A 13,135-nucleotide genomic window follows, 5' to 3' on the forward strand; every position below is an offset into this window, starting at 1 on the left:
AGGGAGAAGCAGACTCCCCACAGAGCAGGGAGCCCGATGTGGGGCTCGATCCCAGGACCCTGGGATCATGACCTGAGCCGAAGGCAGACGCTTAACGACTAAGCCACCCAGGCGTCCCTGCCCCCAAGTTTCTTGACCACCATCTAAGGGTTCAGCCTGGTCCATCAGGGAGCCCTAACTTGCAGGAGTTTCTAGAGTCCTTGGAGCTCCTACTCTGGCCAAAGTTTGAGATCTTAGTGCCTAGAGCCTCAGATTCTGAGTAAGGGGTGGAGTGGAGTGGAGTGGCAGCTGGGGGACGGGGGGCAGAAACAGGGGCTGCTGTGGAATGGGGGACATAGGGAGGTCCCCTCACTTGCCCCTATTCAACCTTCAGGCTCGTCTCTCCCTTGTCCCTCTTTCGTGGCTCTCCTGCCCCTGAATCAGTGCTCAGGCTGGAGGGAACAGAGGAGGGGGTGAGTGTGCTCTCTCCACCCTCACTCTGGAGGGATCGTAGGTACAGGGTCTGTGTGCAAAGGGGAACTCTGGGAAGAATCCACTCACCTGGTGACACTCTGGGCCTGGGGCTCTGGTGGATCTGCACGGCTGAGGGACGAAGCGCAATGGGGGAGTTCCTTAGCATGGAGTGCATACTGTCCTCTGCCCCAGTGAGCTGGGAAGGGGCCTGGAGGCCAGACAGGGACAGGCTTGGGTGGAGGAGGCTGGGCTCATCTCTTGCCAATCCCAGATCTATGAAGTGTGGCCAGACTTCAAGCCCCCACCCAAAACAGGGAGTCCCTTGGACTGGAATGACCCTCCCAGGCAACTTGGGCCCTGCCAGAGGAGCTGGGAAGCTAGGCCAGTGCTTCAGGGAACTGGACCCTCCTGGTATCAGGGATCTGGGCCCAGAGTCAGTTTGTCTCTGTCGTGGGGCCTCTGTCACGGGCAATGGAAGGGCAGGGAGCAAAGGAGAGCTCACCTAGACCTCTAGCCAGCCCACCAACCTCTGATCTCTGACCCCTGACTTCCCTTCTGGGCTATGTCCCCCCACCCCACCCCCGACCCCCCGTGACATTTTGTTGGAGGCTGGGGACTTGGGTCTGTGGACATTTTGTGTAAACCACCCACACTCCAGCCGGGAAAGAGTCTCCCCAATGGGAAACCAGCCAATGTGACACAGAGGCATTAACCACGCCCGTGAGGGTGGAGAGAGGCCACAGGTGGATGACGGAGGGGAGGGGGCCTCCCGCTGCTCCCTCCCTCCCTCCTCCTCCTCCCCGCCTTCCTGGTCCTACAGGGGGTGGAGCCCTGCCTTATAAGTGTCAGGCCTGGCGGCCACGGACCAAACTGCACCCAGCGGCCAGCAGCGGACCGAGAGCGGCTCGGCCGGCAGCGTGGTGCCCTTGGTTCCCCAGCATGGCCCCCTCGGCCTGGGCCATCTGCTGCCTCCTGGGGGGCCTCCTGCTCCGCGGGGGCAGCCCCAGCCCTGGCCCCAGCGTGCCCCGCCTACGGCTCTCCTACCGAGGTATGGGCGGTGCGCGCCCTGTTCAAGTGCGCGTCTGTGGGAGCCCGGGACCCTGTGACATCCCCAGCTGGGGGGCCCAGCCAGCCCCGGGCAGTCTCTTCTGCCAGCTGGAGGGATGCAGTCACTCCCGCACAGCCCGTGGGAAGGACTTCACGGTCATTCCCCGAGATGGTGCTCCAGTTGCCGCCAGAGGCGGGAACTGGGAGGAGGCAGGGGCAGGTCCCAGAAGGGTGGAGGTGGGAGAGACAGAGACACAGGCGGGCAACCTGAGAAAAGGAGAGAGGCATGGAGGCTGTAAGAGGCCTCAGGAGGGATGGGCAGAGAGAGATGGGGAGGGACGGAGAGGACAGGTCTGCAAGAGGTGTGCACTCAGCCTGGGTGCCTTCGCGAGCTTGGGGCAGCAGCCTGCAGTGGAGTCCCTCGCCCCTATCCCCACGGCCGAGCGCCCCCCTCCCTGTCTGCCTCTTGTATCCCATTTCACAGTGCTGGCCTTAGTCCTTCCCTCTCTGTCCCAGAGGCTCTTCACAGCCCAGGGGCGATCCCAGCCTCCCCTCTTTGCCCATCCTGGCCCAGGAATTTCCTCTGCAGCTTGAACCTGGGCTAGTACAGACCCCTCCGAATTCCTGGGGATGGTCCACAGGGAAGGTCTCTGAGACACGGGCACTCCATGACACTTCTTGGGGAAACCAGAGGGGTGATCACTTTCCCTGGAACCCCAATCCAAGTGGGGAGACCCAGCCTGCTCTGGGAAGTCTGAGAGGGGAGACATGGCTCTACTCTGGAGAGTCCATAGTTGGGTCTGGGTGTGTGGGGAGGGATGTGGTCCTGTCCTGGGAGCTATGGTTTGGGGCAAAAGTCAGGCTATAAGAAAAAGCCTAAATAGGGCAAATCCCCTGGCAAGTACTGTCAGCCATGGAGGGCTTCCTGGAAGAGGCTGTTGATGAGTTTGGGGATTGAGTGGGGACTGGGCTGGCCAATTTGAATGGGTCATCCTTTGGGCAGGTGTAGGATATCTGGCTTTCCCAATGGTGGCCAACGCCCCTTCCCACCATATCCTACTGTCTGCCCCTTTGGCCACCTGTTACCTCCACCCCCCTAGCCAAACCCCAGGAACCCATTTCGGGATCCTCAGCTCCTGGGACAAGCATCCTCAGCCAGCCACCCCCCACCCCTACCTCTGGGGCCTGGGAGGACAGTATCCACGGAGGAGAAAGTCTTCCTTAGTCACATCCCTGGACTAGAGCCTTGGGCTCCACCTGGCCACACCTGGCCTTCCCCATACCCAGGGCCTTTGTCAGGTGTTTCCTCTGCTGGGAATGTCTGTCCATCTGTCCCACGGAGTCAGCCTTGCCCACTGCTCACACTCACCCAGGCTTCCTCCAGGCTCTTCCCAGCACTTTGCCCAGGTTGCTACCATAAGTTCTGCCAGTGGCACCATCTTCCCTGGGGACTGGGGAGGGCCCAGATGGGCACAGATGAGAAGGAGATGTTAACTGAAAGATCAAGGGACTAAGGGATGGAGGGGTAGGAAGCAGGGCTCAGAGCTCTGTGTCCCACCCACCCCCAAGAGCCATTTCCCAGAAGCCCTCCAACACGCCAAATGGATGGAAACATTTTCCAGATGTGAGTGTGTGTGTGTGTGTCGGGGGGTGGTAGTGAATGCACAGCTGGGGCCCTCCACCTCCTGCTAACCGGACCTTAGCAGGGGGATGTGGGCTGAGCAGTAGGCCCTGACCCCCAACCTGCTCCCTCCTAGATCTCCTGTCTACCAACCGTTCTGCTGTCTTTCTGGGTCCCCGGGGCTCCCTGGACCTTCGGGCCATGTACCTGGATGAGTACCGGGACCGCCTTTTTCTCGGGGGCCGTGATGCCATCTACTCTCTGAGGCTAGACCAGTCGTGGCTGGATCCCCGGGAGGTGAGCGGGACTGACGGAGGGGAGGGTCTGTCTGAGAGCTGGGAGGCCAGACGGGGAAACCGGCTGTGAGGTCAGGAGTCAGCCAGGCTCTGTTTCAGGTCCTGTGGCCACCGCAGCCAGGACAGAAGGAGGCGTGTGTTCGCAAGGGAAGAGACCCTTTGGTGAGTGCTGTCAGGAGTGACTGCCCCCCAGCCCTGGCCAACACCCTGGGCTTGACCCCCAGGACAGCCTGTGGCCACTCTCCCCAGGTACTTGTGCTGGGGGCATTTGGAGCAGGTCCTGAGGGCTCTGGAAGGTCTGGGAAGAATGTCACCCCCGCCCTAGATCCCCAGAGCCGATCAGCCAAGCAGGGCTGAGTCCTGGGGCCCAAGGAGACGGTAAACACCTCCTCACCCCCTCCACCGCACCCCTCCTCCCTGCCAGGTGGAGTGTGCTAACTTCATACGGCTGCTGCGGCCCCACAACCGGACCCACCTGCTGGCGTGTGGCACTGGGGCCTTTCAGCCCACCTGTGCCCTCATCACGGTCGGGCACCGCGGGGAGGTGAGCCTGGGGCAGGCCCCACGAGGGACTGGGAGGCAGTGACATTTCCGCCCTGCTGTCTGAACACTCCCCATTGAGCCTGGCTCGGGGCAGAGAGGTCAGGGGCCTGAAAGGCATCTTTGTGCCAGGCTGACCCCGTTGGCGAGGCCCTGAATGAGGGCGCCTTCCGCCCAATCTCCAGCTGCACGCCATGGCCACTGCCCGGGGGGGGTGGGTGGGCTGGGGCTGCTTTCCCAGGTGACACCCTTCCCTCCCTTCCTCCCTCTCCCCCAGCATGTGCTCCACCTTGAGCCCAGCAGTGTGGAAAGTGGGCGGGGGCGGTGCCCGCATGAGCCCAGCAGTCCCTTCGCCAGCACCTTTGTAGGTGGGTGATGCCCAGGCCAGGACGGGCATGAGGAGGGTGGGTGCTGGCCGATGTCATTGGGAAGGGTTGGGGCCAGCTATGGGGCCTGGCCCTCCTCCGCTGATTCTGCCCCTTTCTCGCCCAGGTGGGGAGCTGTACACGGGCCTCACGGCTGACTTCCTGGGGCGCGAGGCCATGATCTTCCGGAGTGGGGGTTCCCGGCCAGCTTTGCGTTCTGACTCTGACCAGAACCTCCTACATGGTGAGCCCAGCGTCTGCCAGGGGCAAGGCTGGCTGGGGTCTGCCCCCGGCACCGACAGAGAGGCAGGAGAGCCTGGCACTGGAGTGGGGATGGGAGGGATGGCCCAGCCCCACTCTACTCCCTGGGATTCCAGCCTCCAGTGGGGTCCCTGTGCCTCTTCCCCTCCCCGCTGGGTTCAGCACCTCTCCCCCACCCCCATCCTCCCCTGTGAGGCCCCCCCAACCAGCTGCACCCTGTTACCTCCCAGACCCGCGGTTTGTGATGGCCGCCCGGATTGCTGACAACTCTGACCAGAATGATGACAAGGTGTACTTCTTCTTCTCGGAAACTGTGCCCTCGCCCGATGGTGGCCCAGGCCGTGTCACTGTCAGCCGCGTGGGCCGTGTCTGTGTGGTGAGAGCTGTGAGGAGGCGGTGGGGTTCAGATCCTCACCACACCCCCTTCCTACACCCGTCCCCACCAGCAGCAGGAGGGAAACTGAGGCGAGGGGGTGAAGCCAGCATCCATGCCTCTCCCCCCAAGGGTGAGGGCGGAGGAGCAGGAGGGGGGCCCATCCCGTGGAGCTCGAGGCTGACTCTGACCCTCACCCCCCAGAATGACGCAGGTGGCCAGCGAGTGCTGGTGAACAAATGGAGCACTTTCCTCAAGGCCAGGCTGGTGTGCTCAGTGCCTGGCCCTGGTGGGGCCGAGACCCACTTTGACCAGCTGGGTAAGGGCACGGCCAGGGCCAGGCCTGGGTGTGGGTGCGGAGGGGTCAGAGCCAGTGAGGGGGTGGGCATTGACGGTGGCCTTCTGTCTCCCAGAGGACGTGTTCCTGCTGTGGCCCAGCTCAGGGAAGACCCTCGAGGTGTATGCTCTGTTTAGCACAGTCAGGTGGGCACACGGGCTTCCCCTCACATCCCCATCCCTGGTCCAGTCTCTGCACCCCCAGCGTCCTCTGTTGAGCCTCTGCTTTTATGTTCCGACTTTACCATGGGTCCCTGTCTCTGTCCCTGACTCAAGGACTTGAAGGCTCTATTCTCTCTCTCCCTCTCTTTGTCTTTGCCTGGGTGTCCTCGTTTTCCGGTCTCTGCTGTCTGCAGGCACCACCACCCTCTGTACTGTCCATGGAGCCAGGCTGCCCCCTTCCCACCTGTGACAGCCACCCTGGCCTGACTGTCCCTGTCCGCCCTTGACAGTGCCGTGTTCCAGGGATTCGCCGTCTGCGTGTACCACATGGAGGATATCTGGGAGGTTTTCAAGGGGCCCTTTGCACACCAAGAGGGTCCCCAACACCAGTGGGGACCCTACGGGGGCAAGGTGCCCTTCCCTCGGCCTGGAGTGGTGAGTGTCTGCCTGGAGCCTGACCAGGGGAGAGGGCTGAACGGTGACTAAAGGGACTCCACCTTGGGACAACTTTGCGGCTGAGCTGGGGCTCCAGAGGGGCCAGGTGGGGTAAGGAGGGGAGCCGAGCCCTGACCACATTAAGGAGCCTCCGCTACGGCCAGCGCGGCCCCTCCGAGGTGGGCATGCCCGGGCAGGGAGGCCTGGAAACAGGCTGGGGCGGGGAACGTGTGGTCCCAGGATGCTTCAGGTCCTCCCTCTGCTGCCACTCACAGTGTCCTAGCAAGATGACAGCACAGCCAGGACGACCCTTTGGCAGCACCAAGAACTACCCAGACGAGGTGCTGCAGTTTGCCCGAGCGCACCCACTGATGTTCCGGCCTGTGCGGCCACGGCTGGGCCGCCCCGTGCTTGTCAAAACGCACCTGGCCCAGCAGTTGCGCCAGATCGTGGTGGACCGCGTGGAGGCAGAGGATGGGACCTACGACGTCATCTTCCTGGGGACTGGTGGGTGGGCTGAGTGGGGAGTGGGGTGGCCCGGCTGGGGAGGTGTGCCGGTCGGGGGGCGGGGCTCTCCTTCTCCCACTGACCCCCCCCTCCCCTGCCCCAGACTCAGGCTCCGTGCTCAAAGTCATCGCCCTCCAGGGTGAGGGCTCCACTGAGTCCGAGGAGGTGGTCTTGGAGGAGCTCCAGGTGTTTAAGGTGAGGACAGGCTGCGGGGAGGAGGTACTGATGGGAAGGGGCCCCTCCAGCCCCACTGCTGCGTCTAGGCCTGGCTCAGGGGACACAGGATCAAAATGCAGGAGCGGGTGGGCCTGTTCTTACTGACCTCGCAGACAGCGGGAGGAGAAAGTGAGACCCTCGCTGCTGCAGGGCCTTGATGGTGCTCTGTCTGGCCGTGGGGCCCGGAGAAAAGTTGGAGGGCCCAGGGAGGGTGTCCAAGGTGGTCACCCCTTGACAAAGCCCTGCCAGGCTCAAGTCACAGTGAGGGGGTGGCTGAGACCCCAAGTCCCTAAGGGCTTCTGTGGGCCCCTCTACAGAGCCAGGCAGGGCGTCATCTGTATCTGGGGGACTGCTGTGCTCCTGACATGGATGGCTGATGTGGGACGGTTGCCTCATTGCTCAGAACAGGGCTGTGGGAGGGGACGCTGGAGCTTTGTGCTTTTTGCTAAGCCTCCTCCTTGGAGGCCAGCCAGCGTGAGGGGACCTTTCTAATAACCCAGCGTCTGGGAAAGACGGTCTGGCCTTGGTTGCCAGGGAGTGCACTGACCCAGGCTGGGAGGTAGGTGGCTCCCACGCTGGGGCTGGAGGAGGCTGAAGCAGGGACGCAGGGGAGGTCTGGCCCCAGCCCACCCCTCTCTGGGACCCTCCTCCTTCTGCAGGTGCCAGCACCCATCACTGAGCTGGAGATCTCTGTCAAAAGGGTAAGAGCAGCTGCTACCCCGCCCTTCCTCCTTCCTCTAACCCCCAGCTGAAGCTCTTTGAACACGATGGACTGGCCGCTGTCTGCTGGAAAGCGGTGCTGCGGCAGGCCCCGGGCTGCTTGATAATGAGGCCTTGTAATGAGGCTCGAGAGTCCAGGGGGAGCTGAGATGCCCATGTAGGAAACCAGTGGGCAGTGGGAGCCCTGAGTCAGCGAGGCTGTGTTCAGAGAAGGGGAGATCCACAAAGGCCAGTCCCCCTGGGGAGACAGCTTCATGCTTGAAAACAAAATCCAGAATTTAAATCCAATAGGCGAGAGCCACTTTTTAGAGGCCTGCTGCGTCCTTTCGCAAGTGGCAAAATCTCAAGCCTATCTGCCCCGGTTTATCTTTGGGTAAGTCCCAACTTTTGTATTGGGATTGCTTAAAGCAGAGTGTACTAAGCTCAGAGGCAAGTCGGGATAAAGGTCATTGAGGTAGAGAGCAAAAGTCAGCAGCAGGAAGGGCCTGGAGAAGTCCCTTAGAGAAAAGGTCTGCCCCAAGCCCTCCGTGTCCTAGCACAGGATCTGGTGTGTGTCAGGTGCGTGATAAACATTTGGGGTATCCGGGGACGCATCCAGGAGGTTCTGGAAGACTGCCTGCAAGTGGGGGGCGGTCCCAGGAAGCCCAAGGGGGCCAAGAGCCTAGCTGCTTCTAGATGGGGCCCAGGCTCACGTTGGCCCTGCTTGTGTCCCTCCCAGCAAATGCTGTATGTGGGCTCGAGGCTAGGCGTGGCCCGGCTGCAGCTGCACCGGTGTGAGACGTACGGCAGCGCCTGTGCCGAGTGCTGCCTGGCCCGAGACCCATACTGTGTTTGGGATGGTGCCTTCTGCACCAGCTACCGGCCCGGCACCAGCAAGCGCCGCTTCCGCAGGCAGGACATCCGGCATGGCAACCCTGCCCTGCAGTGCCTGGGCGAGAGCCAGGAAGGTGAGTGGTGGCAGGCACAGGGGCACCAGCCGGGCTCCCACAGGCCCCTCCTCGCCCCTTTGGCCTGGGCTCAAGCCCTGGGAAGTGTGGCCTCAGACTGGTCCCGTGTTAACAACGCGTCCCCCCTCGGTATTCCTACGTGCGCAGTTCCCGTCAGTGTATGGGTGGAGGGTCTTTGGACAGAGTGATGGACACCTAGGTCCCTGTCACACTGGTGGGGGCCCCGGGGTCCCACAGTCCTGAGCTGAGCCCCCCTCCAACTCCCCCCAGAAGAGGCTGCAGGCCCCGCAGCGGCCAGCACGGTCTACGGCACGGAGCACAACAGCACCTTCCTGGAGTGCCTGCCCAAGTCTCCCCAGGCTGCCGTGCACTGGTTCTTGCAGAGGCCAGGAGGCCAGGGGCCCGACCAGGTGAGCAAGGACCCAGCCTTGACCCAGTGCAAGGAGCCTGCACGTGTCCTGATGCCACATCCCCCCCGAAACCCAAGTCCGGAACCCTAGGAAGGGGCTCTGGGGGGAAGCTGCCAGGGCAACTGAAGAAAAGTACGTACTAAGTCACTGGGGTGCCTGGAAGAAGGTGCCCTTCCTCCTGCCTCTGGGAACCCCCAGGCGAGATACGGCTGCAAGGCGTCCCATGACAGGGAGCCCGCTAACTCCCAGGCACTGAGCTGAGCTCTGGGAGGTGGGGAGCAGAAATGGAAGAGAGGAAGGGGGCTGGGCGGGTCAAGAAGTCCCCCATTCTTACACATATGGCTCATCTGTGAAGGGATCTCGTTCCCAGGGGTTCTTGGTTCTCCTCCGCCCAGGGTGGCGCCTAACTTGCACTAAAACTTGCACACACATACCCCCCTATACCCACACCCACTGCCTAGCTCAACACTTCCTCCATGGAGTCCAGCTGTCTGCCCAGGCCCCTCTCCTCCCCCATCCGGAAAGCTCTGTCAACCCCAGAAATGGCTTCAGGCTGGGGCCTACGGAGGGTGTGGGCGGGGCGGGGTGAGGAACCATTCTCCAGCCTCTCCCACAGACAGGGAAGAGGAGGGAGTGGGTTGATCATAGGAGGGGCTCTCCTTCCAGCTTGGGAACTGGGGGAGGCTGGCTTTGGGCCAGCTGTCGGGCTAGGCACTAAGAAGACACCCCCAGGAGGCCAGAGGCAGCGAGTGACAAGATGGTTACACAGGACTTACCGCCCAGGGAGTCCAGCCTCCACGTGCAGATGAGCAGACAGGGCCGGGCCGGGTCAGAATAGCACTGCGGCCTCCTGCACTGTGATGGGTACCCAGCCTGCCCCTGGTTGGGGGGAGTGAGCAGTGCAGACAGGGACTGGGAGGCTGTGTGTGTGTGGGCAGAGTGGGGGGGACTTCTGGTCCCAGGGCTATGGGTATAGCCCTCCCTGAATAAAAGCCCACAAATACCTTTACCCACCCTGGTCCCTGGGATTATGTGGCAGGGCCCCCTAAGGCCAAGGTAGGTGCCCCAGAGCTCTGACTGGGGGAGAAACCAAAAGCCTTCTTTGCAAGCCCCGTCCTGGGTCCTGGGAAGGTGAGACCCTGCCTGCAGGCTCACAGTCTGGAGGAGGAGGCCAGCCTGGGCAGGAGAGAGCGGGGAGGGGGGAATGCTTCAGCAGCGGGCCCTGAGATGTGAATCTGGAAATGAGGGCAGCGAAGAGAAACTGATGGTGTGTGTGCGCCGCTCCATGCCCCCCTCACACCCTCCCACGCCCCCAACAGGTAAAGACAGATGAGCGGGTCCTGCAGACAGAGCAGGGGCTGCTCTTCCGCAGACTCAGCCACCTGGACGCCGGCATCTACACCTGCAAGACACTGGAGCATGGCTTCTCCCAGACCGTGGTCCGCCTGGCTCTGGAGGTGATTGTGGCCTCGCAACTCAACAGTCTGTTTCCTCAGGAGCCGAGGCCAGAGGAGTCCCCAGCCCGGGCAGGCCTGGCCTCTACCCCCTCCAAGGCCTGGTATAAGGACATCCTGCAGCTCATCGGCTTTGCCAACCTGCCGCGGGTGGACGAGTACTGTGAGCGCGTGTGGTGCTCCTCCAGGAGCCGAGGCAAACAGGCCAAGGGCAAGAGCTGGGCGGGGCTGGAGCTGGGCAAGAAGGTGAAGAGCCGGGTGCAGGCCGAGCGCAATCGGACACCCCGGGAGGTGGAGGCCACGTAGAAGAGCGTGGAGGAGAGGGTGGTCGGGATGCACCAGGTGGCCCAGCAGCCCCCAGAGTCTCCCACCCACCCAGCTAGGGCAGAGGGGGCCCAACATGCCCGATTGCCTCTTAGAGATGGGAGTCCCTGCCCCTTATACTTCTACCAGGCTGCCCACAAGAAAGGCTGGGGCCCGATGGAGGGGCCCCGTGTCCGAGGCCTGTTCCCTGCCCCTCTGTGCTCTCAGTTCTAGGCTGGAGCCAGCACCCTCTGGCTGCGGCCAACCCCGGCGGGCCTACTGTTTGTTCTCAGATATGGTCCCCAGAGCACATTTCCGGTTGTGCCCGGCGGTGAGAGGGCTGGGTGGTTCTTTCCCAGCCAGCAGAACAATGGCCATTCTGAGTGACCCTTGGAGTGGGTGTGTGGGTGCGTCCGAGGAGGTGCCTGGGCAGGGGGCCTTAGGCAGCCAGAGGAAGCTAGAGGTTGCCTCTTGGCTAGCACCCATTAAGAGGACCTAGTGTGACTTGGGGTGGGGAAATGGAGGCCCTGGGAGGGTGGAACAGCAAGACCGCCCCCCACGTTGTGCCCTGGTATCTTGGTCCAGCTCCCTTCTGCTGCCCACCACCTCTTCTCCATCACAGAATCGTAGAAGCATTGGCAGTCAGAGCTCCCTGGCACCCGGGGGATGGTCTGGGTCTCCAGGCCCTACTTCATAAACCAAGCTGTGTCCCACAGCCTGACTTGCCTCCCCAGACCCCAAGCTGCCAGGCCAGGTTCCCCAGGATGCCCAGACCTCCTGATGGGATTCTCCCTTCCCACCGTTAGGGTCTCCATGCTGATGAGCAGGGAGAGGGTGGGTTCTAGGAGAATGTCATCCCCCTCTCTGTGGACTAGACATGGGGAGAGGGGAGCTGGGGAAGTGTGGGGCAGGAGGAGGGGGCTGTCTTTCACAGGGCAATGCAAGCATGCCCACAGCTGGGGAGGGCGGGAATGTGGCAGCTCCCTGAGCAAGCTGCAGCTGGTGGGAGGACCAGGCGCAGGGCTTTGCCAGGGGCCACAGAGGACTGGGAGGCTTCTGGGATGGGGAAAGGGTGACAGTCGCTAGGATGGGCTATGGGACCCCAGAGCAGGCATTCTCAAGAACCCAAGATAGCATCAATTAGCTCAGGAGCCAAAAGGAAAACCAGATGTTTCCCACCCTGGAATCTTTGGTTTCTACTAAGTAAGGGTTGGTGGTGAATGGTTTCATTTATGAAGACTTTTCTCTTTTAAGGGAAAAAAAAAATGGAGGGCAAAAGCCAGTTCAGTCCTGCTGGTTCTTGGGGGTGAGGCTCAGGTGGCCAGGATGCATTTTGTCTGGGTGTGTAGGGAGGTGTTTTTGCCATTAGCAGTGATGTGTTTCTTGGGCTGGGGAGCACAGAGGGGAGGAGAAGAGGACTGAATGAAAAGTCATTCCCAGCCTGCATATGAGCAGGTTAGTGACGCACAAAACCAACAGGAGGGGGACAAGAGCATCAGGTTCAAGATTCCCTCCATGAAAACAACCAAGGTGAAGAAAGGAGGAAAAAAAAAAAACAACAGATTAAAAAGCAGGACAGGGCTTCCGGCTCCATTGAACTCAAACCCAGACTGTGCATCTGCCTTGGATATTATCTGAGTCCCCCGTCATGCCCAGAGAACTGGGATCCGAAATAGGCCCCCCCCTTCCTCTTTGACTTCACAGGCAATGAACCAGAAGCACTGAGATCGACCTGACAACCCTTTGGGAAGCCTCGGGCCTGGGGTTGCTGCGGCTGGGTTGTCCGCAGGTAAAAGGAGAGGAGAGGAAGACTGTGGGGAGTGGGGCTGGAGAAGGGAGCAGAGGGAGAGGTAGAGGCCATGGAAGAGGGGCAAGAAAGAGCTCCATCCCCGGAGCCCCAGGAATGGGAGTGCAGAACTGCAGCCCCTCTATCCCAGCGAAACAAGAAAAATGCCGAGGCTCTCAGGGACCTCTAGGCCGGACCCAGGCATGGCCCGCTCCAGGCGTGGGCCACTCTACGCAGGGTTCTCTGGGGAAGTTACTCTGGAAAATGGAAGAAAGGAGCTCAAAATCCTGAACAAAGAATACCTGCACTTAGAAAATTATGGACAGCTTCTGCCAACTCCCCACAACTCCCACCCCGGTGGTACTATGTGTGATTAACTCCTGGAGATGCTTCTATGTGTGAATTCTATTTTTATATTCATATGTTGAGATCGGCCTTGTGGTTTCTCTGTCTTCAGAGCACGCTTCTCGTAATTACTATTGTTATTTTTATTGTCATGACCACCTCTGTGCTCTGATGAGGATACACGGTGGTCTACCACACAGACCTACAAGGAAGGCGATGGAGTGAATATTTATATCACATAATTATATCATTATTGTATCTCTGTATTTCTGTTCTAAATTGACTGATGCCATCTGTGTGAGTTAGAAAGGAAGAGCCTTTCCATCCATTCCAGGAGGAGACGGCCACCCTAAGGGGTATACTCTAGAAGGGAGGGAGATGGGCAGGAGGGGAAGGAAGGAAGGAGTCAAAGGGCTTTGTCTAGGAAACTGAGTTCGCTTATTAAGTTAGGAAACTCCTGCTCCTCAGGCTTCTGAGACTGACCTTCTTGGGCTTCAGGAAGATCTTGAGTCAGAAAAAAAAAAATGCTGGCAAAGGGCAGCTGGGCACGTAGGCAGC

The 13,135-nt window shown here is 60.9% G+C and overlaps 1 protein-coding gene across 1 annotated transcript; it reads left to right on the plus strand.

Annotated features, from left to right (window-relative positions):
* The first annotated feature begins 1,315 nt into the window (after window positions 1–1,315).
* SEMA3G (semaphorin 3G) lies at window positions 1,316–12,843 on the plus strand. Its single transcript, XM_034996570.1, has 16 exons — window positions 1,316–1,501; window positions 3,258–3,418; window positions 3,517–3,579; window positions 3,842–3,961; window positions 4,235–4,325; window positions 4,450–4,566; window positions 4,814–4,959; window positions 5,161–5,275; window positions 5,370–5,439; window positions 5,745–5,889; window positions 6,165–6,396; window positions 6,500–6,591; window positions 7,272–7,313; window positions 8,051–8,279; window positions 8,550–8,689; window positions 10,009–12,843. The coding sequence occupies exons 1-16, from the start codon at window positions 1,393–1,395 to the stop codon at window positions 10,447–10,449; spliced, it is 2,313 nt and encodes a 770-aa protein (XP_034852461.1). The 5' UTR covers window positions 1,316–1,392; the 3' UTR covers window positions 10,450–12,843.
* The last annotated feature ends 292 nt before the right edge of the window (window positions 12,844–13,135 follow it).

The sequence above is a fragment of the Mirounga leonina genome, unplaced genomic scaffold (genome assembly GCF_011800145.1).
Source record: "Mirounga leonina isolate KUSES-001 unplaced genomic scaffold, KU_Mleo_1.0 Mir_94, whole genome shotgun sequence".
Lineage (NCBI taxonomy): Eukaryota > Metazoa > Chordata > Mammalia > Carnivora > Phocidae > Mirounga > Mirounga leonina.

Bases quoted from the DNA above. Each gene is read 5' to 3' on its own strand.
- SEMA3G (XM_034996570.1), top strand. From the start codon at position 1,393: ATGGCCCCCTCGGCCTGGGCCATCTGCTGCCTCCTGGGGGGCCTCCTG. The intron at 6,592-7,271 runs GTGAGGACAGGC...CTCCTTCTGCAG, and splicing joins AGGAGCTCCAGGTGTTTAAG to GTGCCAGCACCCATCACTGA. The intron at 8,280-8,549 runs GTGAGTGGTGGC...AACTCCCCCCAG, and splicing joins CCTGGGCGAGAGCCAGGAAG to AAGAGGCTGCAGGCCCCGCA.